General features: G+C 31.8%; 1 protein-coding gene across 4 annotated transcripts in view; it reads left to right on the top strand.

Annotated features, from left to right (window-relative positions):
• Positions 1-27,754, top strand: part of LOC110993554 (multiple C2 and transmembrane domain-containing protein) — a 61,355-nt gene that overhangs the window by 12,266 nt on the left and 21,335 nt on the right. For 2 of the 4 annotated variants that reach the window (XM_045628830.1, XM_045628831.1), the window contains exons 2-6: positions 4,608-4,710; positions 12,507-12,664; positions 15,339-15,486; positions 26,435-26,532; positions 27,506-27,617. In XM_045628830.1, coding sequence (XP_045484786.1) covers positions 4,680-4,710; positions 12,507-12,664; positions 15,339-15,486; positions 26,435-26,532; positions 27,506-27,617 — 547 coding nt within the window. In that variant the 5' untranslated portion in view covers positions 4,608-4,679. Of the gene's footprint in view, positions 1-4,607; positions 4,711-12,506; positions 12,665-15,338; positions 15,487-25,688; positions 25,845-26,434; positions 26,533-27,505; positions 27,618-27,754 lie in introns of those variants that run through there. The other 2 variants (XM_045628835.1, XM_022259859.2) reach the window with 1 other exon arrangement.

Below are 27,754 nucleotides of genomic sequence, written 5' to 3'. Positions count from 1 at the left end.
CATTGGAGCACTTTTGATATAATTTCGTTATTGTTTATCGAACTGACAATACCAAAGACAATTATTAAAGTATATTCTTTTTTTTATGTTACAAAGAGCATTAACGATAAATAGATAAAGTCCAATTTTACCCTAGGAAGACACAAGTTTGTACTCTTATTTTGGAAGACAATTCTTCTTAAAGCCACAGCCAGCATCGGAATACTTGGCGTTGACTTATCGAATACGTTCAGTTTCGCGATCATTTAGAAGGAATGGCTAAGCTTCTAAGAAGCTTGGTGTGCTCAGCAGACCAAGGCCTAGAGCCAACGCTTGCAACTCTATGACGCGCAAATTCGGCCCCACATGCAGTGCTGTTAGTACAGTACTCCATGAGGGTCCTTCATGAAAAGAGCGTACCAATTCCAAAGTCCGGCAACGCACTCGCGAGCCCTCTGTCATTCAGGGTGTCGAAGGGCGGCGATATCATTTAACATCAAGTGAGCCTCCTGCCCGTTTGCCCCATGACAGACCAGGACAAGGACACCCTATCCTGGTCTGTCTACGGGCATCATGGTGAATCTCAATCTTACATAAACATTATATATTTAACTAAATCTGATAAACCCTTTGAATTGCTTATGACACACCTATCTGTTTATGATATGACAACGCCAAAATCGTCCAATTGCAAATGCAACAGGCGCGGGTTGGGACATGTGCACCTGTGGCTGACGACAGAATTCTAAGGTCCTTAGTACCCACCTACAACCAACAAACTGGTGACAAGAGAAAACCCGGTAGACGGTGGCTGCGTTGGTGGGTTGGAGTTGTCAAGGACCTCGAAACAATATGTTTTTTAAGTACGCAAGAATCACGAGATAGAATGCTTCGACGAAATCTACTTGTGAATGCCTACAAGGGTCTGTACAGCTATTGATGATCATTATGTTGATCATGTTTTTTTAAAAGAATACAAAAATTACTCAACCGATTTGAATCTAAGTATAGAACTTAGTAAAGATTATTATGGCTAGGCGTGGATCATCGGCTAGGTGCTTTAAATAATATCTAGTACAAGTTTTTTAATATATGCCTTGAATTTAATATAGGGGTTGTAACTTTATCACAAAATATATTAACTGAATAGTATATACCCCTTTTTCTGTGAAACACGTTTGAAGAAACGAATAAATATTTGAAGGAAATCCTTTTAGTGACGGAAATAGAATTCGAGAGATAAAAACTCATATTTGATCTAAGCAAAATACACACAGTTACTGACATTGTTTGTAATACATTTAATTACATACAAGTACCTACTATAACAGTTTGTATTATTAATTTGTACCATTATACCAGCGCGAACCAGCATTGGCAACATTCTTAACTCTCGCAGTTTTTTATCGAAAATGTTAAATAAAGAATACTTTACTTATAATATGACTTGAATGAATGAATTATTGGAGTAGTTTAAGAAAAATATAATTTAACAAACCTTTATTAAAAATCGCATATAGATTAAATGGAGTTCCATTAATGGAATGGACTCCTTTCTTCAAAAGTTTAAAGATATCATTACAAAATAATGTTAGTACTATTGTTTAGTACTATGATAAAACTGTTGAAATGAGAACTTTGACAATCAGTCCAAAAGTTTGTAGTTTATGGGTATCGTAGGCGGCAAGGGTATTTTTGCATTGCGGTAGATGTCGATTTTCAAATAGTACTTTTCGAGTACGACATTGCGTGATAACAAGCCCCACAAAATTCTTGTCAACTTTGTAACGCATAAATATTCTACACACGAAACTATAAATTATAATTTCTGAGGTCCTTATTGCCACTATGGAGTAAGCGTGTTTGCAATACTAAAATATATTGTCGTTACTGTTTCGGGGTTACAATTTTCGACCAAACATCATGCAATTGTAATATTAAATTAATACATATGTCTATGGTTTAGAAATAATAATTTCTAATACATTTTAAGATTCTAACGGAGAGAATTGGTGATTATTTTATTTTATTATCTTCTTAACTGTGAGCGTGGGTTGTAAACAGCCCAGAGATCCTAATATAACGTTTATGAATAAGGGGTTAACAGATTGTACAAATTAAGTACGTAAATATATACAGTAGGTAAGTGGACTCATTTTCCGCAATTAGACGCAAATTTGGTCCGTTTTGCGTAAAGACCTGGCTACTTTAGCTAGCCTAGCTCCTTCCTTCTTTAGCCAGAGCCTCGCATTCCAGGACTATGTGGGTGACTGATTCCTCTGCGCTGAAAAAGTCTCTGCGTCTAGGACAAAAAGATGTTTATTAAGCAGATAATGGCCCGCAATTATCTCTATAATTGTTCTGTTTAAGCTTAGAAGTCGCATTATCAATATAATATATAGTAAAACTCTTGAAGTAAAATGTTGAAGAGGTAAGTGTCGGGCTTGGTATGGGGAGGCTATATTCACGATTCACTCTTGCCTCCAGCAATTTCTATCGTCAGAAAACAAGCGACTATTCATTGCAACAAAAAAAGTAAGTTAGCCTTCACAAGTACTCAGACCTATTTAACATAGACTCGATTAAAAAAGTAATGAGTTGATATTGCTATTTGGATGTTCAATGACTTATGTATGTCAACGAATGAAGCACCTTACAGTGAAGTGTAAATGACACGTTTAACCTTATTAAAAAATCAATACTGAATAATATAAACCCAAAATATTGATGTTCAGATCAGAGATTACTGTTGGTTCGTATAAGTAAATAGAGGCAAATTTAACGTTGATTTCTTTTCTCAATAAGATTCAGTCTGAAAGACACGGACAACATTTGTGACATTTATGTGTCTGGGTCATGCCCGCTGAGGTTAGCATAGAAACAGCTGGGTGTCTTGAACAAGGATTTCATTTTATGAGCGCGTTTAGTAACAACATCGCACAAGCGCCTAGGCTTAAGGCTAACACGTACATAATAGTTATTTTTCTAGCTATACATATTATCTATCTATTTATTATGAAACAAATTTAAATAAGGACGTTACAAAAGTAATGGGCCTTGTATACGAGAACGCTTTTCAACTCATCATTAGAGAGGTGGCGTTTATTTGACAGCTGAAGGAGAATTCAAATTTGATCGCGTTTACCAGGTTTAAACAGAATTTTTCCATGACTATTGTAGCTAATCGTATGACCATGTAACTTCACTTATTTATGTAAAGTATAGGTATATTTTAATCAACATGATATAAACATTAAATTATATTCTAATGATATTACAATCATGTAAAAAAAACATATTTAAGCTAGATTTACCAATCGATATTCTATAGAGTTTAATTATAAATATCTATTAGTTGTTAATGGCGTCAATATAAAATGTTAATGACATTTACCATCAATTAACTACATACATTTTAGTAAATATGCGAGAATCGATTAGTCAAAAGTGACAATGATTACACAATCAAATACTACTGGCCAACATTCGTATATAGAAAATATAATAATAAAATAATAAATAAAAAAGTAATAAAAATGTTTATTGTTTCTCAAATTTTACGTTAATACATGAGTATGAGACGGCCCCCGTAAGTAGTCATAGACACTTGTGTTGGGGTTGACTCGATACCTCCCTTATTTATACAAATTCTCATAGTTTCTCTCATAGCATTGCTATGAACTTATTCTATGCAAACGTGTTTGTGTGTGTATGTGCGCATGAGTGTGTGTGATGTGTGTGATTGTGTGTGACTGAGTGTGTGCATGTTGTTAAGTATATAATAATGTATTTCTCAAATAAAAGACTTCATATTTTTAAGTTTCAACTGGGCTAGTCTAGTTAGTCAGCTTATACTTAGCCTCAATTACACTTTTTAGATCGCATCGTTTACGGGTGAACAGCCTACAAACCTACTTAGTAACACTATACAACGTTAGTAGGTTTTGCTTTTCATAAAAAAACTCAAAACTGTATATTTACACTCATAGAGATTTATTTGACCATTTGGTGAATGTCTAATTACAAATTATTTAGAAGAATATTGTAAAGATTGAATTTCTAAAATACTTAAAGATAATTGATCAAATAAGGCTCTTTTAAAGAAAACGGTATTAAATAAGCTTAAGGGACTGCTCCCGTAAAGAAAATTCTAATAAAATATATTATCATCCTCAAGGGATTTGTTTTTGTAGGCCACGGAGCATTTCGCGTGGAAATGAGCGATTGAATGGTTAATTTGTCCTACGTTTCGTATTTGAAATCGCTACATATTATCAGTATTCATCTGTTTTTCTTACGTCCAAATATGGACACAAGTGTTAGTAAAGCTTTTTTAAATTAAATATTTATCACACTGAATTTTTCTTTATATAAAACTTTAACTTTACTTAGTATTGCTTTGTCAGTAATCATTTCGCTGCATATATATGTAAAAATAATCTATGAGAGTTTAATAACAGGTCAACTTTACACTTTCATCATATACTTGAGGTGGTCATGACCATTTCATAGATTTCATCAAGCATTTGTAGCATGTGACTTAAAATTTCACTTAGACCAAATAACCTTATAGTTTAAGGAAAACCTATATTACTGAATATAAATTTAATCACATGTTTTATTTTCAGTGTCGCCACATACAAGAAAATCCGAGCACCATCTAACACCATGCATGTATTATAGTCAATCTATATGACGCTATGTCGAGTAAAAAGCATTCACCACAACCAAGTAAGTAATTGTTTCAAACTTACATCAGTGTCATTTTATTAAATACCTATTTGCGGTGAATTAGATACTAACTTTGAAGATCAAATTGCCTGGATTTGTTACTGTAGGTACTATATTCATAGGTATACAACTTAACATAAAATGATCTGTTCCCAAAAAATGTTGATTGAAGGCCTATTACGACTTTTCTTTTAAAACATTCAATACTGTGTCTTGTATGTTGTGTGTGACGTGTGACGAGATATTTTTTTACGTCTGTTTCATAATGTGGCTTTAAAGGCAAGCGCCTGGTACTTTCCGATCGAAAACATTTTTTTTTAGCTGGTAATAGAACCATTAACCGTTTTTATGTGCTTTATCGATAAGAGGATTTATATTATTATATGCCAAAGGTCAATTTGCTATCTGTGATGCTAGATCATTTAATATGATTTAACACTTGGTGTTTTAAACGACGAATGAACATCTCTTAGTTTAGACAAAAGACACGCAAAACAAAAGTTTTCACATAGACGAGTTTTACCGTTTCTCAAAATTAAACCATGCTATTATAAAGTTTTCGCTAGCACTTGAATCAACGGTAGAGTTTCCCGTATTTAATTATTTTTGTTTATTCGCTTGCGCCACATATTAGCTGAAGAGCTGGCGAGCAAAATCTTTGTATGATTTGCTCATGTGGGAGACTTTTTTTATAGATAACTTATAATTCATTTTATGGACCACGTCTGCGTGGTAGCGCTGCGTTGTCAATTTAAACCCCCTTAAAATGTAAAAAATATATATTTCAGGTATGACAGACAGTCGGGCAAATGATTTAGTATCGATCTTTTCACATATATCCTAAAAAGGCAGCAATATACGACCTTAGTTCATTAAGAAAATTTTGTTTTATTGATAGAAATTAATCTTCGGGTCAATACATCAAAGTACAATGTAAAATGTTCACCAGCTCCCTAGCTATATTGTTTGAATGCCGAGATTGCTTTTTGAGGAACACTTCTTAATTTTGATTGTGGTTGGACTATATATCATAAAAGTTTTTATTACAACACGTACGTACTTGTTTCGCTTCATCTCTAATACGTGGACATTATTAAATTTCTCGTTTTCTACGATGTGATTTTAAAAATTTCACTTTAACCTTATACTTATTATAACCATAAATTTTAATGAAAAACTAAGAGTAATATTTATTCAAATGCATGACAAGTAACTTAATATACAAGTTAAGATAACTGCTGGTTGAATTTAATTTTTGGAACCTTGTTGAATAATAAATTCATTGAGCATTCATATTGCCAACGACTAGTATGGGATGTATTTGGAGTGTTTAAAAAATCTAGTATCAAACGCAAACAACAGCTACTGATAATTAAGCCAGTTAATATCTGCACCACTTCCATTTAGCTACGATGCGCAGCTACGCGATTAATTCAAATCGTAGCACCCAGCTTATTACGTAGCAAAGTGAGCGGTCAACTGAAAACAGATCCTTCACGTAACGGACTGCAGTTTAATTATAGACTTAGCGTTTCTCGTACCTTCATTATGAGAGCAAGGATTTTCTGCTGCATGATTTTGAAAGATTAGGAAATTATTGATAAAATATATACTATTCTACTTACGTTCATAACATTCACCACATATTTAAGTAGTGGACAAAATGTTTGGCCTTAATATTATGAACATGTCATGCACTGTAAAATCACGTCTTAGCCCTAAACTCAGTCACGCCCTGGTTTTTATCAGTCTGGAGAAACTTATTATTTCAATTAAAAATGTCTAAAAAATACTTTTAAGTCGTGATTTCTTAAATTAAAAAAAAAATCTATTTAAATGCCTGGGACCTAACTCTTTACATATTATAATTATTTATATGCAGGTAAAAAAAATTAAATTATGTTTGTGTGTTGGAATATAGAATTAATAAAATATATTTGAACATTCTTATTTAGTTGAGATCACGAGGGGTTGATTGTTTAAACGCTTGTTATTTCGAACTCTTGGTAATTAGAAACTCTACTCCGTGATTTTCAAATTATCAAGAGTCGACTGTAACTTACTACCCTATTCACCTCACAGTTCTCCCAGACCTGTCATTTAACCATTACATTAAATATATTAACAAATTTATTATAGAAATAGGATCTGAAAAAACTAATACAATTTAAACCTTCGAATTTTCTGCCGATATTTGCTGTACAGGCGGAAGTAAAAAAGAAAGTTTTGCTATCAACATCGTATCAGGAATTCAAAACTAATTAGATATTGCAAGATATGAGCTCATGGTGACGTTTAATCGTGAATCTTATTAATAACAAAAAGAATATTTCTAAAATATAAATATTGAAGTCCTTTACTACTGATGATTAGGAAGATTTATTATTTATTTATCACTGCCTGTTCTCCGCTGCCTTACCTTCAGCCCGTACGCTTGATTAAATTAATAAACACAACATAAGAAAATGTTTTTTCTTTTTTTATGAAAATGTTTAAGTCTTAAAACTAACGAGCAAACGAAAACTTTAGCTTTATTAAATTTTAATAATACATTTTTCAAAAAGCAATACTATATTTATGTCCAATCGGAATATGAAAAAGTGTCTAACATTATTGTCGATACTTAGACTAAGGAATTTTAAGTTAGAATTAAATTTTAAAACAACTTTTACTGAACTATCACTACGTTTGATTAATACATTTTATAATATATGTTTGCCTTAGTATATATAAATTAAAAAAAACATTGTTTTATAGTTTGAATGTCAATCGGAACGCAGTCGCGTACTATATATCACTACAAACTAACTACAAATCACATTATCCTTTATCGTATTTGAAATAGTTGGGACGACACGAACCAGGCGTTCTTGTTCTAGCTACATTAGTTTCAACGGAAATTACTATTCGCAATTATACTAGTGTTTCCAGGAATTTTCGTAATTACTTTTCCCATTATGTTAGCTTTATACGGGTGAATACATAATTCTAAAGCTTTCAGAAATTCTTTTGTAATAATTCGTTTACAAAACTAATCCGCTTATGATTTTTTATTCAAATATTTGATTTGTAATGGACGGCTTAATTCCAAAACTAAGTTGAAATAAAAATTTATTTACTTACACACATAAATCAAAGATTCAACATATCTGTAATACATTTTACCCGAGGCAAGGATCACTACTTTTTTTTTTATATTGCGGCTTCATTGAATTGAATTAGCTATTTGCTATTTACTAAGCACAGAAACCGTAATTTAGCCATTACTAAGCAGATGGGCGGTATATTTAAGGTTCCGGAGAGATTTTATCGAGACATATTGAGTTGATCAAGCGGGTGTTTCGAGGTGGGTGTTCATCATTCGCTTGTCTTAATCACTAGTTTCGCTTTAATTTTTAAAAACTTATCTGATCTTCACTAACAAACACAAGATAGATACATTCAAAACTTTTAAGCGATTGATACACACAGCATAGTGATAATTACATTTTGTTTAAAGATAACGCAATAAACAGGAAATGTAGGAAAATTAAACTCAGGAGTCGTAACCTCAAAGTAATTTCCCTTAATAACCTTTAATGGATCTTGTAACTGTGCCTTGACGTATTTTACGTTGAAAATACTAAAAAGATACAGAACAAAATTGTAACTTGCATACCATCCATTCTACCGAAAAAATTTGTTAACTATGCATTAACAACAATGTAAAGTTTTACTCAACATTTCGATTTAAATTGAATTTTAAACGATTGCTCATGAAAGTCACTTTAACTAGGGCGTTATACTAATTTACATAAACTCTAATATAAGTATATAAAACAGTTTAACTAAGCTGATGCAAGCAAATAGTTTTCGTTAGATTTAATCAATGTCATTTATATCTAAATCCCTAAATCAAATCAACACAGTCCTGCCCACACATCATTGTATAATCAAAGTAAAAAAAAAATTTTTTACTCACTCGGGTATTCTTAGTTTTATATGCACGGAGTGGAGTTAATTCCGTTGCGTACATAGAAAGTCCATTGGTGCACAGCCGGGGATCGAACCTACGACCTCAGGTATGAGAGTCGCACGCTGGAGCCACTAGGCCAACACTGCTCTTTCAGTATAAGCTTTGTAATCTATATAATATTACGTATATATATACATTAATAACAATAAAATATAATATTATTTCGAGCTACTGCGGGAGACGCTAGAATTTATTACAATTCGTATATTATTCATATATTACTTCCATAAAAACATTCATTGAAACATTCCTAATCATAATAAAAAGTTCCAGCCAGAAGCTAAATAATTTACGACCAAAGAGTGCAGATAAGAATCTTACGAGAAATATCACGCTCTGTTTCTGACTTTTAAAGGAGGGAATAACTTGTTCCCTTGAGATTAAACGCCAGGTCATTTGAGGGCTAGTATTAGGCTGAATTTACAAACGACTATTATAAAAGGGTAGCGTGTTCCTAGATTATTACATCTGTTTTATTCTTCATTTTAAAGATTTATGTTAGTGATTTGTTCAAGTACCAAAAATTATAACTGTATACATACAGTATATTAAAGTAGTAATATTAAAATTATTAGAACGGATACAAAGGTAAACATTATACAATCATTTAAAAAAATTCAGATACAGCTAAACACTGTCCATGCCAAATAGGGAACACATGACCGCGACAATATCCTACTTTGTATCCTACCTTGTTTGCTTTTAAATGAAACATTTTCAGGCAATTAATTCGACGATCGTAAATCCAAAAGGGGGGAGGGTGGCGTAACAATTTACAGTTTACACATTTTCTAAAAGACATTGACGCTTCGTGCACGATGTCACGTGTGAAAGGATATGAAAAATTGTTCCTGTATAAAATGTATTAATATGTACAAAGCGAAATTAGGTTTAATTTACAATACTCGTTATTTATCTTCTGCTTAAAATATTTATTCACCTCAACAATTTAATTAAATTAACATTCTCTAAAATTCTCAATCAGAACTCAGTTTCTAAATCTCAGGTCATGGATCGTAGTAGAAGAAATAGCGAGAAACTCTCAGGCACTCTTTTTAATCGCCAACTACTTTAGTTCACAAGATACTTGTATAGATCTCATCATCATTATCTTGCTCCACTGGACATGAATCAATATATAGTAATAAAAATGAAAATCAACGGGGCACAGGATGTTTTTTTTTAGTTTTTGTGACCGCTATCACTGGTCATAGGCCGGATAAGTCTATTTGGATTCGTTAATAGAACAGAAGTCATTGATCCGATGAGTAATTGATCGTCATCAGTTAATAGCCTACTAATACTAATACGGCCTAGTGGTATCAGCGCTCACCACTAAGTTCGATGTAGGTTCGAATTTCGGTCTATCTCTAAGTAAACAAAAATCGGCCTTTTAAAAAAAATGATTCATGGAACAGAAACAAATTCAGGGCCCCACACATTTATTAAAATATAATTTTATTGCAATTAAAATTAATATCTTATGACATCAATTATGACGTATTGTTAGTACTTTTTGGGAACGTTTTGACTAACCTAACCTAATCTAATAAAGACGGTAAAAGTTACGTTAACTTAACGTTCTTGTGAATTACACTGAGCTGGTTTTAGCAAATTTTCACTTCAATTTGATTTAATTCCCCAGATTAGTATTACCGTTTCATTCAAACTTATTTAAGGATTCACTCATCTATTTTTAATAATAAATCTTTTTATTATTAAAACAGGGCCAAATAAGGCCTTTTAAGAATTGGTACGCTCTTTTCTTGAATCGAATTTATTCAGAAATATTTCAGTGGGCAGCTGGTTCCACAAAAACTGTGCTGGTGTTGGTGGCTGCAAAAACTGCCTTGATAAACGCGCTGTTGTGGAACGGCGGACGTCGAGGTGATACGGGTGATATGCTATAGTTTATAAAAAATGTAATCGGCTAGAAGATTTTATAGAAGTGTATTAAAAATGCTACCGTGACAGAATATAGTTGAAACATTAACAAAATATAGCGACCGGCTAAACTAACCGCGGTTTCGCACTCCGTTGCCCACAGTTAATGCTACGAATTACAAGTTAAATTTAATGGTTAATGTGGCTTTCGTATTTCTAACAAATTGCAGATTTTAACAAAACAAGGGCGAAAGTTGAAAACGGCGTGTTTCATTGTAATTCAATACTCGACACGCAAAATATAATATTATAACCAATGATCAAGCACAATCAAACGCATCTCTCTTATATTATTTTTAGATTTATTATAACATATCACGTCATCTATATATTGTTTACTATAGTCATGTCCAGGCATCTCAATATGCAACCGTCTAAAAGCGGTACGTCTACCAATCGGCTTCCTCCTTAAGGAAGGCTTCATTCTCAGTTAAAAAATAAAACATTGTTTTTTTTTATTTGGAGCGGGAATCGCACTATCCGGTATTTTTCCAGTGGGGATTCAATTTCACAAAACTTATTAGTAATACAATATTTATTTATTTTATTTCCACTATATTATTCTACCTTACCAGTTACTACTAATTCGATAGAACGCCAAAATAATACCCACACCAATTATGCTACATAAAAAACATTCAAAAATTATATTTATATGCCAAAAACTATTATTAATATTTTTATACTAAAAATTATAAAAATGGTTTGGTATATATATTTTTATTTCCGGTTATTGTGAGTATAGTTAGGGTATTAGTATGTTGGACGTGTTATCTTCTACCTATAATGAAATTATAATTTTTCTAGCATTTAGCACATTATAGTAGCTAAAGTAAGCTACTCGTGTTTGCATGGCTGTTATAATTTACCAGTACAAAATAATGAAAGTCACAAATAAGGCGCAACACACACAAAGGGGCACACCATTCATATAAAAATTCGATTATGATTGAAATATAAACAATTTGATTCAAACCTAAGCTTAGTATTTAAACATATATTATGCAATTTTGATTTATTTTTTATGATAAAAATTGTTTTATCATTACACTTCATACCTATGAAAAATATAAATAATTGTTGCCCTTAAAGGCCTTATTGTCTCATTTATGTATATCTTTCGTGATCAATATAAAATTTTATATAAGTAATTTCTGATTGAATAGAGATTATTGAATTTGGAATTTATTACAATTAATATTAACAGTATAGTTATAATAATAATATATTTATATCCTAATATAAATAAAAACATATTCTGCTACTCTCATTTATACTTTATTACACATAGGCGCAGGAAAATTGTGTATTAACCCCTAAGTCTATTGACACGATGTCCTAATTGGCACGTATGCCGTTATACTGGGGTGTATTGTATGAGCAAGTTGAATTACTATGAAAAGAGCGTATACAATTATTGGGTCGGCTTAATTGCTTAGTGGTTTGTAAGGCATCATTAAAGATTCGTATTTTTCTTTTAATTGTGTGTATTAGGCACAGGAGGCTGATAACACACATGTCTATAAGATTGGCAAATCATCATGAAACAAATACAGAAACCTGAAGCGCTAAAAATTTTGCAGTGCCACAAGCGTGTTCAGCTTTTTGTGTGTGAGATATGTAATCGATATTTGTATTTGAACATGCCGGTTTCCTCACGATGTTTGCCTTCACCGTAGACGCAAATGCTGATTGCGCACACAGAAAGAAAATTCCATTGAACAGCCGGGCAATTGAACGCAGAACCTCAGGGATGAGGGTCGCACGTTAAAGCCACTAGGCCAACAATGTTCTCTATATGTACCAATCATATATAGAGCATATATTTTGTTTACAGAACGCTCGGAAGCGCTCAGCGGACGCTTGTCTAAGTCAGCTTCAGAGCTGTCATGTTCCGCTCCACTTCATGCTTCTCCGCCACGCGCCCGCTCTGCTCATCATCATACACCACTATCGGTTGTACATAGGACTCATCATTTCTTTAGTAATTTGAAGGTAAGCATACCACATTATAGAGAGGTAAGGTTGCATAGACCAGATTTCCAGATACACAAGAAATTTAAAAATAAGTAAAAATACGTCTTGAATTAGATTTTTTAAGAATGTCCTTAAATAATAGGATAATAGGAGTTATAAAAGGGAGTGAAACAATTTTAAGCTAAATAAATGCTAGATTTTCCAAGCTTAGCAACCGCTCAAAACCTAAATCGAAATTTGTTTTTCAATTCATACACAAACTTCGCAGTTTTAGGTAAAGTACTTTATTACAAAAGTTGTTTTGACTCATAATTAAGACCCAAACAAACTTCTAACAATGACATCAAAGAGGATTGAGGTATACTCGTAATAGTAATTAATTCTATCCCTCTCTTTTGGAAATTTGAGTAGGTACCTTTACTTACCTTACCTTTACTTTTATTAAGCAAAACTAGTAAGACACATGTAAAGAATAACAATATTATTTTCGAACTATCAAATAATATAACAAGTAATTGTTTGAATTTGGAATTAAGTTTTTTAAAGGGTATTTAAATACTCAGTAAACGTAATATAATTACATATATAATTATTGCTTTTCGATCACGTCTCACCAACTTTTTATGTGCTAAGTGCTAAAACATAATTTGAATTTCTAATATACTTTTAACCCATAACATGAATACTTTATATATTATTATTATTAATTAATTTAGTAATTAAACAGTGGTCAACGACCTCTCTGTTCTTTATTTAAATTTGTTTCAATTCCAATTTTCAATTCAAAGTACTTGTGAAATGAAATGATTAGTGACTTAAAAAGCAAAGGGTGAAAATTCCATTTCATTTTCGTTGCTTTACTTTCGGATATTACAAGCGAATTTCATTAATCAATACTTCTTCGGTCTCATGACAAAACTGTGTGATACGGTACGAATTACTTGAATTGGATATGATATTATTTTCAAATAAAACGTACGGTATCATATGGTATGGTTCGAATAATACTAAACACGTAGCAAAAGGGGGGAGGGGGAGGGGTTCCGCACTGGATATCACCTTTTTTGGGATGACACCCACCAGATCTCTCAACTTTAAGAATACAATGTACAATCAAAAAAAAATCGCTAGTATAAAAATTTCTTTTATAGGGATTCCTCCTCTAGCTCTATGTAGAATTCAGGGATTCTCGCAAACGAGCTTGACGCTGTCGTGGGGATTCCCCGTCCCATACTCGTGATCTTTTATTAATGATCCATGTATTTTATCATATAAAATTTATTGCTTTTTACATTCCTTAGGGTGACACCACCAACTCCACGCCGGGTGCCACCCAAGGTAGCTTCGTCACTGCACAGTAATAGTTACGTTTAATAATAAGGCCGTAATTTATATATTTTAAACCACTATGAGAGCTCTATTTTTCACTAATCATTAAATCTTAAGCATCGAAGTCCCTCAGTCAATCAATTTAGTTCTTCTCGTCTCGTTTTTCTGGTCAAATTTAACGAACTCAATTCTGGAAAGTAGGTACGCAAAATTCGCTTGTTTTCTATGAAACTACAATACATACTAACAACGTAATACGTTCGGCATTTTTTTATTAAAGATAAAATGGGCTCGTTCGAATTCAATACAATCATGGGAATTTAATTATATGTATAATTTTATATACAATATATAATAGACTTTGTTACCGATATTGCTAAGTTTCAATAATACTATTATTATCATTTTCCTACTGAGTATTAATATATTCTTTTTTTTTGCGATTGAGGCGCAAACTAGCTGATGTGGTCTCTGGCAGAATGACCAGCACTGTGGAACACTCTGCTCCTCAGCATAATGCTGAGCCAGGGCCATTTACAGCCACAGCACACATGCAATATATGCTTGAGACGGGCCGAAGGGGAAAAGGAAAAAAATAATATACCTCGTTTTATATCTTTTATTTAATTTTTTCTCTTTGATTACTGCTGTGTTGTGTATTTATGTGTGTGTGTTTTGTTTGTAATAAATGATATGTCTATGTCTATGTCTATGTCTAATATATTGTTGGTATATATCAATCGAATATATAAACGTACACATAATGACATAAACATTAAAATGATAAATGAGCAGGGTATTTTTGCCATCAGTAACAGATAAATTTTATTTTTGTAACTTTTTTAATTACTCACTAAAACGTGACTAAAAATTCTTGGCACGACGTCACCTCAATGAATAATTTAAAAAGGCTGTGGAGTTTTTTTATTCAATAGAGGGTTAATTAGAACATTCAAGAATTAAATTATGGTCTGTGTATGTACCTATAGTACAGTGTTCTAAAGACTGATGAAGTTGACCAATTACTATCCATAAAATCACTTGGCTACTAGATTTATATATCAAATTCTTTGATTATTGATATAGACTATTAGTTGATTAGCCTACTGTGCTGTCGATATTAATTTTCAGACGTGTTAGTTTCCACATAAAGTATTTTTACATATGTAATTACGTGAAATAACATTTTTACTTCGAAAGGTAATAATATAATAGAGTGCTGTTTAATACTACATTTCTTTTAATAGTTCGTAATAAACAAAATTATGTATCTTTATTTATATGGACCTCACGGGTAAATGAAATCCACAATGTTCAAATTTTATATAAATTTAATTTTGATATGTTTGTGACCTTATTTTAGAATCGTTGGCAACGCAGTAAAAGCCGTGAAAGATGTCCTGCTGGTACAGTACTATCCGTAGCACCAGGTGCTGATAGCAGTGGCACGGACTATGATCACAGTTCCGAACCCACACCCGCTAATTCACCGTTACATAGGATAAGGAAAGGTAAGCTAAGACTTTTGTAATAGCCTACATTAACAGCCGAAACTATAAATTTAACAATCCAAAGCTTAATTGTCTATGGTAAATCACAGCCAATTTTACTAAATTTCTGGGTATACGGTGCACCCGTTTCCAAATGTTAATTTGTGGGAATATGTATAAAGCCTTAGACTTAATAGCTTTCTGTATTATTTAATCCGAAACAATGACTCTTTCTTCCATTATATGTGTTTTTACTACGAAACCAAGGAGGACGTTGATGGTCTCTAATATTAAAAAATAATCCAATAATAACAGAAAATATACGCTCGGCCCTAATTCGTAATACATTTTCACTCTAAAAGCAATTCTAACTGTCTGTTTCTGTGAGATGGGATAATAAAAGTTCTTTGGAAACTTTTTCCTTCAGGTTTGTCGCATTGCAAAAGTTTGAGATATTCTCGATAGTAGACATACGCCAGAACTGAGAAGTCTTAATAAACATATATAAACTATTTTTATGAAACCTATTATCAATCTAGAAAGATAAAATAGAATATATGTCTATCTAATTATATTTAATCTGTTTTAAATGACATTATATTCTAGTTTTGTATGTGGCATGAATGCAGAATTAATGTTATAGAATACCGACTAGATTCAGATTCTAGAACCAGAACAAATCTCAAGTTTAATAACTCCGCCAATAGATGGCGTGAAAATATATTATTACTGAAATTATCAGAATTGAATATGAGTCCATTGCAAGTCAAATAATTTAAATAACAGACTAATAATATTTTCTATTTCATGCTACCCAGAATAGGAAAATTTACGAATTTTTGCGTATTGTTGCTAGCGCCATCTGCAGTGGTACTTTGGCATTTTATCCAAGTCAGCGTACAACTTTAACTTTCGCTTGCAGTGTAGTGAAAGGTTTGGGACCTAATATTTTCAAATGTCTCCAAAAGAGGGTAGCTTACAATTAATTTAAATATTTGTGATAATAAGGGGTATTAATGTAATAGGCTGCAATGTTCATGTTCATTTCAGAAAAGGTGTTTCTATTCCTCTACCAACCCATACATGTCAGTCCTACTTCTTGCTAAAGCTAGAAACTAGATAGTTTGTGCAAAATTTTGCTAAAAGCCAACCCAAAAATTTAATTATATTTGTGCTTTTTCAACGAAATTGTAAGAATAAAAAAGATTCTAGGACATGACAATGCAAGGGCGGCAAAAACTTCACAGCAGCTTAAAAATAAAGAAGATCGCGAATTTTTTATTGCTTGTAAATTATTAAAATACATTTTTTAAGACTAGGTTTAGCAGCCTCATATCATAAAAAAGGTGATAACTCGACTAAGCAAAGGCAAATCACCCACATAACATCTACATAATTTTACTGAAATCGGATGCTAAATTTTATTTTACAAAGCTTAATCTAAAAACGTCGACTTTTCATGTCATTTTAATGACATGCGACCTTAGCAAATTTGCTCCCGTGTAATAGGGCTGTACAAACCAAACAATATTAACTCATTCTATTCTCACGAAATATCTCGTAACTTTTAATAATGTTTCTGTCTTCAGTATCTAAATATTTTTGCCTTATGCATATAACATTATACTCGTGTAAGATATTTATCGTCGAGTGAGCCAAAATCCACTTCCTGACCGTCTACAACCTAACTTCTTTCCTTCATAAAGAAGATATAAATTGTATGGACGAGAACGCTTGTAAGTGCGGCGACGTGGAAGCGTACATGCAAGAAGTTGGGATCCGTCGTTTATATCGGTCAGCTTGGCCTATGGATCCAATTCTATGCAACCTGCTCCAACCACAACATCAGAGAGCTAAAAAGAGTTATTGCAGAAAAATGTGAACGTATATTACTCAAAACTTAATTAAAACATCGTGGAATGCATTTCCAGAAAGATCGAAGCAAGTGATTATGGCAAGAAATCACACTTGTTTTTAGGTTTTAAATTTGTAACTATATTTAATAAAAAATTGTTATGTCTTTATTGTCGATCACTTCATTTAGTTTTGCCATGTACATCGGTGTTTAAGAGTACGTCAAAAATTTATAAAAAATTGCCAGAATTCAATTTACACGAGAATAAGATCACAGGCTACATAAGACGATCCTATAACGTAATTTTCCTTATATACCCATTTTTTGCACAAGAGTTTATCTAAGTTATAAAGTCTAATTAATCATCGTACTTATCTATAGCAACAATTACAATCTGTGTCTAGAACCAATATGATGAGAACCTAAATCATTACATATATTGGTGTTAAGAGACATATATATATATATATATATATATATACTTCCTGTATTTTGTGTTACAAAAATAATCTTACAAAAGACTTCGTTTGTGAAAAAAACGGCGCGCGGCGATCCGTTTCAATACTCTTCGATAACCCTATATTAAATAATCATTTTCAATAGAGGCTACGGGTCTAAACGTAGTGCTAAGAGAATCAGTTTAGGTAATACACTTAGTTGGACAACAAACTAGAACTTCAGACGAGTTTCAAACATTCAACTTAAATTACCTTAACTATGTTACGTAAGGAACATATAATTATATTATATTTTCGTAGTTCCTTCGTTCGTAGATAGATAAAACTTAGTACGTAGATACATTATTATACTTGTACTAGCATTATGCAAAGATATTTAAACGACTGTCATATTGACGCCATCTTTTATCGCGAAGTTCCTAGAATTATAACTGTTATTATAATAATATAGAAATTTCATGTTAAACCCGTTCAAGTAGTTTAAAATTTGGTTGTCAATCTATACTAAGCTGGGTACGCTTTATATAACCGTACTCTCACAAAAAATTAGGTGTATTGTGTGACTAATATGGTGATGTAACTCACTTAAAGATGCCCTTGATTGTAATCTAGATAATTTGTCTCGAAGAGGTAATTACTTGTGATTCGAATAAGACTGGCTTCGGCTAATGACTAGCTAAGTTTTACATACTACATAATATGTGTCCAAGTATAGAAAGTGTCGAGTTACATAAGGAAGAAAAGCCAATCGCCATATGGGTCAACAGATTCAAGAGCTAGGCGTGAACACAAAACTTACACTTCAAAGTGTTCGAATTGATAGACTGCCGCTGCGGTTTCTTTAAAGTTTTTCTTTAAAGAGTTTCTTAATTTAGAGCAGTGATGGCTCAACGTGCGAATCTTATCTCTGAGGTATTAAGGTTACCAATAGTGCACCAATGAACTTACTGTCTATGTCCACATTAAACAATCGGTCGTACGGTGAAGGAACAGATACTAAGGAAATGGCCCTAAGCGGTGTATCAGATACAGAAGGCTGCAACTTGCCTATTAGAATAAACAAAAAAGCACGAAAAATTGCAGACATTTGACGATACCATAAAGGTTTGAAGCGCCACTGGTTTTTCTTTTATGTGATTTGGGTAACAAACTTAAAATAAAAAAAAATACATTTGAATAACTTTTAAAACTTAAATAATGTGATGGAAATTATTTTATTTTATGACATTTTTGAAGTGAAACTTCTTTAGGCGCATGGGGGTATTTTTTTTACGGATGCAACGTCACGAAGACATGCAGCGATTTTGTCGAAGAAAAGTTATAGAGCGATTGAAACCGATTGAAGGAGAGTGAGAAAGGAAGATCGAGAAAAAAATACACGCTATTAGTTTATGTATTCGTTCAGCAGTTACATATTTGAAATTTTAGATGGAAATTCTGTCGCATAACGTCTTGTGCAATAAACGCAAATTATATATTATCATTAGCACATAATATACAGTGTGTAATCAGCGTGAATATACATATACAAATACATGGATTGATCTTGTACTGGTACATGATCATCTATTAGGGGTTTTACGTTAGTAATTAATTTACAAAGAAGTTTCACTTCTGCTATGTACTTTGTACGCACGCACTTTTTTTTGTCACAAATTACACACAGATATACCATCCGCCCTTAAAAAACAAAAAGCATGATAAGAAGTTTGTCTCTTATTTACCTTTGTGTCAAGGGAAATAGGCTTATCAGCGGTCGCCAGTAGTGAGAGTCCAATTATCTTTAAAGGGACTAAACTAATCCCAAATGAGTTCTACACAAAGAAATCTTCATCTAACGGAATCTCCTATATCGAGGACAATCTTACTTCATTAACTCAGTAAATAAGATGTTTAATTACATGCTTTGTTTGGCTTCTTTTGTCTTATTCTAGGAACACAAATAGGATTTTTTAAGGGCATAATATTTCTTTTTATCAACCTAATCACATTTTTTATCATACAATTCCAACTGTCCATGCCAGTATGGATGAAACGTCGCATTAGAATAGTCCTATAATATTGCAATTGCGATATAATAAGTAAATCTAAAAACCGTTCTTAATTTTTTTTCATATTTTTTATTTTGTTATAAATTGATGTTATTTAAAAAAAATAAGTAACACATATTTAAGTAACTGAACAGATAATACGATTTCAACCTATTCATTTTAATACAGAATTAGACTGATGCTTTTGATCTACAGCAAAAGACCTCTATTGTTTTCAGTACAAGGTCGTGTTGAGAAATTTTATCTTTATTGGATCTATCATCCATATAAAGACTAGGCGGATCTTGAAACTTCGCTGTATTTTAGTGTCAATAGTCAATCCCCGCTTGTGCACCAATGGACTTTCTATGCATTTAACATTTGCTAGCATGGTGAAAGAAAAAGTATCTTGAGAAAACGGGCACGTATAGTCTTTAAAGAACTTTATTTCTCATTACAAAAAAATATATTTTAATTAGATGAGAAACTTAATATTAATGTGTATTTGCGAGATACACGTCTCCATTAGCCCGTCTCAATTTTAGTCAACTGTGTTCACTCTAACATGCATCTTTACTGCCTTTTTTAATATCTCAAATACACAAATATTGCTAATTTTAGATTGTAATTGATTAAATAGTTGCACACCCTCCTAAAAAACTGCTTCAGATAATTTGTACGCACGCATTGGACCTCAAAAGTCGACAGATACGCTGCCTTTTGAGGCCAGGCACAAATATAAAAAAATAAACATGCTCAATACTCACGAAACAGATGAAAAAAATAAAAGGCACCGACCTAAATGGTTTACTTAGTGCATCGAGCAAAGCAATTCAAATCATATAATTAAAAAGTAAGTATCACAGATTATAGATTGATATATATTCTATATAAAACCCTTTGGAAGATTTAAAATGTAATAAACCTGTCTGGTCTGGATATTTATTTCCCCACAAACAATATGACTGGCTGAATGCCGAATTCACAAAAACATGCTTTTGTCATAAAAAATAAATATTTATTGCTGAAATCCACGTACAAGCTTCGATAACACGACGTTCAATTTATAATTATAGTTTAAGTTTATTTATAATTTTCTTTGCTACTTTTTGATAAAAGAAAATATTGTGACTAACTAACTGTTAGCGACGACGGTGTTTGCTGCTGAACTGCTTAAATGAAATTTTTAACATCGTTGACGGCACCAATGGCCTCTTCCTATTCAGAAAATGCTACAGGCTAAGTAGTTGGGGACATATGCACCCAATGCCGGCGAGAAAACCCCATGGTCCAACGCTGCGTTGGTGTGATGGATTTGTCAGGGTCTTCGAAACAATAACTGTTAGACGCAAAAAAAGACGAAGAGTTCCACAGCCATTGATGATCGTTTTATGTGGTTTAAGCAGAAGTCTTCGCGCTTGTCTAGTGGACTCTGTAAAAACATTATTTACATATATGGCTGATCGAATAATGCCGCTTAGCGGTGACCATTGTCCACGGATGTCCCTATAAGTAATAAAAATCTATTCATATAATTTGTGAAGGAAAATATAAAAGATTAAAGAGGATTCTATAGTTATATTTTACTTACTTGATGATAGCACAGTTAACACACTTTTAAATGATCTACAATTTTTTTATAAGAAATATTAACTATCAAAAATTGCAAATAATAAACCGTTAGAAAAATATGAGTTTCATCTGATTAAAGGTTACTGGTGTCATTGCGCTATAATACAGTTAATACTTAATTCCCACGCAATTTATTAACTGCGACGCCATAATATACATATTTCAAAAATAGTATTACTAATCTATATTTTTGTATGTTAAGTTGAATTTCTATTATTTTCTACATACTATGTATTCTTTTTTTATTCCGTCTATCATAACTATTAACATATATACAATAAATACAGTATATATAATTGAAAACGCTGTGTCAATAAAGTGAAAATAGTATTTTTAAACGATCAAATGAGACTGTATTATGTTTTTTTTTAAATAAAATTGACGTGTTTAGCACGCCTCTGGGATAGATAATATTAATTTTAAGCGTATTACTTAAGCAACTGTATTTTATTTGTCATAAAATTATACCAGTGGGAGACACACGACCCTAAACTACCCCATCCCCCATCCCTCATTCCAATCTTTCATTCAAGCGTTCAGTTGTCTCTGGCTCCGCGTATGTGACAGTAGTGTTGCGGCGATTAAACATTTCCCGCGTATTTTTAATCTGTGACAATTTGAGAATGTAATTTTGGATGCAGTGAAGTGTGTGTAAATAATTTTTATACATACCCTCAAATAGTTATCTTTGTAAAAAACGTAACGGGGAATAAATAGTTTTCTTACAATACTACTACTAATACTAATAAAATAATACTCATTAAATATAAATTCGTAGTGGAAAAAGTTTTTATGAAAATCATACATTTTAAAAACCACGACTTTCAATATTTTAATTCAGGTATATGCATTTAAAATGGAACTGAAATACTTATCCTATATAATATTTATATCATAGAATAATTGTACAGGATTTTAACAAACATCTTATACTCATATAGATACTTTACCTAGTAACTTGTAACAAAATACGACAAACGTCAAAGAATTTAACACCTTTCGCCTTTAAATTTCCTTCTACTTTTATAAAATTCATGGAAAATTTCTTAAGAGTAGATTGAATCAAAAATAATCTTAACCAACTTTCAGTCAAGTTTTGTTTTTATTTTAGAATAAAACTTGAATCAGAAAATAATTAATCAATATAAAATACAGTAAGGTTAATAAAGCCAATGACAGGATGATGATAAATGTTATCTATGCGAACCCGACTCCATTTTGATATAATACTGGAATTAGAGATAAGACCGCAATTATTTAAACAAATTTAGAGTTTTGTATTTCTGGTAACATTTAACTTAAAAGTTTATGATATTTTCTATTGATACAATTCTTACCTAGATCTATTAACATTGCAACCGCGTACAAATTATATGGTGGTGTCCAATATTTGTCCGGTTACTGTGGTTTCAGAACAAATTGATTTTACATCTTTTTTAAATTCTATTTTGACAAATTTCAGTTTTGGTAGAATATTCTGGGCTTTGGAAGGTGACCCGTCTCACCTACATTCGAAGTGGGTCGGTAAAAATGATTTAAACTATGCTTGTCGGTGCTTAAACCAAGTTTAAATTTTAAAAATAAAGTTCTTGAATTTGATGAGACTGCCTTTGTGCTTTAATGACGTAATGTTTGTGTTACAATGTTTAGTCAGGTATAATAATTGTCTTCAAAAATAAATGCCGCGTGGATATAGTGAATTATTTATTGATTTGTATAACGTATATTTTGTTAATCGGTTTTTAAAAAGGAATTCCTAAGCAAATACAAATTTAAACTTGATAAGACGTTAGCAAAACTAAAAGTAAAGTAGTTTTTACATATTAGTCAAAAAAAACATAATTGTTTAGGCAAACATACGTATACTCGAGTACTATGCATTAAGATTACTTATGATGCGAATATTACATTATTTACATAACTTTCATTATGTTCGGTAGTCTTTACCCTATTCGAATTAGTACTTAAAAAGTTCTTCAAAATATATACAAATAACCTTCAATCAGTTATTAAAAAATCAGTCCTTACATGCGACGTTATGTTTTTGCAGTAGTCTATTTGGGTTACAAATAAAATTCTCTAGGGCATTGACCTTACTAAGTTGAAAGGTACAAAGGTTTTGTCACAAAAATATTCTACGTATTTATGTTATTGTACTTTATTTGAGGTATTACAATTGTATGAAGATTATATTACCTTCATATTAAGAAATTTCAATTTTTTACTTAATATGTTAACATAAATAATATTATGCACCATACATTATGTAAATTAATTATTGCAAGTATAGAAATATATTTAATATGCTTTGTAAACTTTGTACTCAAAAAGATTATTTTCTACTTTCATGGACAACGTTAAATTTATTATTAAAAACAAATATAACCTTTTATATTACTTACCTAAACCCTTATCACGCTCAACCGTTTGATGAAATTATAATAATCACTGATATTGATATATCACACAGGCAGCTTTCACAGAAGAAAGTATATTTGTTATCGGTTCCCTAGTGCGCCAGACTATGTTAGGTAAACCTTTATCTTAAAATATTATTGAAACATACATAACATACTCAGAATTAACTCTATTAAGAAGTCGCTGCAATTATTTGAAGAGGTTATTGATTATGTAACTAATCGAAGTCAAGGCGTAAGGGGTGCTCATCAATATTTCACGGGGAGATTTTATTGCCATTTTACTGCTGAATTATTTCAGCCAATCTCAATCTACAAATTGATATCAGCGAAAGTCTTTTTTTTAAATGTCTCAACCTCTGTGCTTCTTTGGTAGCACACTATATAATAATAGCTCTATATTGAAAATGCTCAATATTGATAACAACAGGTGAGGTGAGTTGGACGAGGTGCTAACTTACTGCTAAAAGAAACTCAACAAATACACGTTTCTTTTGATTACCCAATAGCTTTTTATTCTAATTAGAAGTACCTACGTAAATATATTTTTCCGTTTGATAAATCACACAAAATTAACGTGTTAGTAACTATATAGGTATATGACCACATTCTGTTCAATTCGAGACAAGTTATTAATACATATTATGTATGTGAATTGACTCTAATTTACCCATTAAATAATTTGTAATAAGTTCTTAAATACATTAATTTTGATAATCATAAAACTTCGACGCTTCGTGAATTATTTTTTTTGTCAAAATAATGATGTTAAATATGTATATAGATAGATAGGGTAAAAGGTTATAGTAAAAAAATAAAATATCAACTTGTTACTTACCCTTGACCATTTTGGCGAGTGGCCAGTTCAATATCACAGGATCAGTTTAGAAGCTTTCATTTACAATGTAATTTCTCCATGTGTTTTTTCCTTCTCCGTGTATATGTCAGACTTGCCATTTTGCCCTATTTTTTTAAAACTTATTCTTGAAATAGGTATATGATATTTTTGTGGCGTACATTTATTAGTTCTAATTAATATTACCTGATTTTATACGTATAATCTTTACACTTGGCATTATTTCTTATAAGAGAAGGCGAATTCATAAAAAAAATTACTACTTCACTATTATTACAAGAAAAACCTAATTAAAATTTAAAATTCTAACAAAAAATAATCTTATATTAACAAATATCGACGATTGCCCTCACTACATATATTTTATTGATAGATAGATTGGTTATCTAGAATGCAATAAATTTACTACGGAAATGTAGCGTATTAATCTAAATAGCTTTTATATGTGGTGAAGAAATTGCTAACAAAGGCCTTAACTCAGTCGATTACATCATCCCAGGAAGTTGGGAGCGCTGAATCGATACCGCCAACCGAGGAAAGCTCTGGGAGTTCCCATTTAAAATACTGTTCTAAATTCAAATGTTGCAAAATGACAATCATACCAGCTGTCATTCACAAAAAAAAAATAGTATAAATTGTTATTTGTATGTAAAGATGTGAATACATTTCGCGCGGCGAATTCATGTATATTTTTATAAATAAGGTTTATCACACGTTAAAAAAAATCTTATTATTTTGTTAGTCCATTAGTTTCACGTAACACAACATGATAGTCTACCCCTTGCATGATAAGTAAAAATACAATGTTCTCGAAATTATAGTAATTCAAAGCTGGTAAATATTGATGATTTAATTAACGCCAGCCTTTTTTATCAATTTCTTTAATTATTAATAAACTTTAAATCTGATAAAAGCAATAAAATACTTAGATTTATTTATATTAACCACTATTTTCTACTAAAAAAGTTCCAAATGAATCTCAGTTAAACGAAAATGTAATAGACAGGAAATAGATGTGTTTAAAATGGCGTCACAGATTCATAAGTGTGCTATCAAATTGTGCGCTGATGAAGAAAATTAAAATCGCTGTCAGAAAGTGGCGGAGGATGCGCCTGTTCCGCAAACGCGATGGTAAGTCTACTCAAGAGTGAAAAGAACGAAAATGCTTTTTTTTAAAGATTTAAAACAACAAATTTTTTTTTTCATCCATGGGTAAATGGAGTAATGTGGCTTTAACGTGCGAGTCATACCCTGAAGTCGTAGGTTTGATCCTCAGCTGTACAGTTATGGGGCTTTTGTCTTTATGCGTATAAAAAGCTTAAACTTGTTCGTACAGTAAAGGAAAACATCGTGAGGAAACCCCTAAGACCCCCTTAGTCTTAGATCCAAAAAAGTGACAGTGTGTGGCAGCCATACAAGGCTGATCTCCTATATGCATATTATAAAAAAAAACAGAAGATGAAAAAGTTGTAGCGCTACTTTTAACCAAAGTAGTAGTTTTATATAGTTTGAATTGCATTAAGAGCAGGTCCTTGAGATCCCGATTATTTACGCGAAAAAATCACAAATCATAATTCGTATATGTAATATACGTCTTTTTACTTTGTATACACCTGAAACTTCTTTGTACTGTAACTCAACGCTGCATCTGTGAAGTACTGAACAGTCACCAGGAAAATTATATCTAGTTAGTACTACTAGTATAAATATGTTTGTTTTAGATCAGTCGTTGACTCGGCAAGCATCTACAGATCCTGTGGCTTCCACATCTGCAACACCTCAACATTCAGCAAGGCCTCCTGTGGAACTACTTCAGCTGGTCAGTGTAAATAACTAAAAAAACTTATAATTATGAGGTAAATGGTCTGATTTTATTCAATGGTTATTTAGCCTACTTGCAACGTTATTTAAAATATATGTATAGAATTGTATAAAGATTACCTGAAATATATGTAGATTAAATTGATATAAATTCTCGTTCTGTAGCTCGTATCCCGCGTTGTACATTTTTTATAAAGTTCAATTTCACCTGTATTTTGAACGGTGGAATACATTTCAAGTCATATTCAACTATAACTTGCAGTTCTATGCTACATTTACCTCTATTATATAGTCTATACATTTACGTCGTCGTGGGAAAACATTAGTAGCCTGGCCTAATTATTATTTAACGACCATATCTGTTACTTTTTTACCGATATAGGAGTGCTATTCCCTTCCCATAGATCCAACTTCCTCATTCAGCAAGTCTCCAGAATGTTTTTATTTTAAAGATTTAAAAGTTTTAACTACATCACCAGCGCTAACGTGCTTTAACTGAAAATGTATTATAAATTCCGGTACGTAAGTTTTAAGAAAACTAATAGCCTCTTTGGGAGGGGAATTAAGAGAAGATGTAGTAATTACAGGTATGTTTGTAAAAAAACTTTAAAAATATCAGCAATCTCTGATGTTCTTTTTTAATCCTTCAAGTTGTTTATTTATTTATACTTCGTTATCATAATATACATATTTTCACATATAAAAAATCAAAAAGTAAGTTATATAAGTTATTTGGCACCGGGAACAATAAAAAATACACCTACAGAGGATAACTACAAAAAGTGCATAATAAATTAACAAAAAGAAACTCAAAATAAAATGCAACTATAACTAAAATTAAAGAAAATTAAATCTAAAGAAAAATACTAAATAATAATATGTATAAACAAACATGTAACAGCTCTGCCAAAGGTAAATTGACTCACAATTAATATATATAAGTAAGTAGCTAAAAGTTGTTTTGTTTCCAGGAACCAGACGAAGGCCAGCGCCTAAGAGAACAGCAGTTACGACAATACGCTTTCTTTCAGCTCAGGATTCATTTGAAACGAGGACAAAACCTTATAGCTATGGACAAAAATGGTTAGTAATGAATATAGGAACACAAAAAACTTGTGATAGGTAACACGGGCTATCACGCTAAGCAGCTGTATTTCATAAGTTCAATTCAGTTCACAAAACATAATAAATGGCACACTACGACACAAAATACACTGCAA

The sequence above is a fragment of the Pieris rapae genome, chromosome 7 (assembly GCF_905147795.1).
Source record: "Pieris rapae chromosome 7, ilPieRapa1.1, whole genome shotgun sequence".
Taxonomy (NCBI): Eukaryota; Metazoa; Arthropoda; class Insecta; order Lepidoptera; family Pieridae; genus Pieris; species Pieris rapae.
The sequence above is the reverse complement of the archived record's forward strand: the minus strand, read 5'-3'. Positions and strand labels throughout refer to the sequence as shown.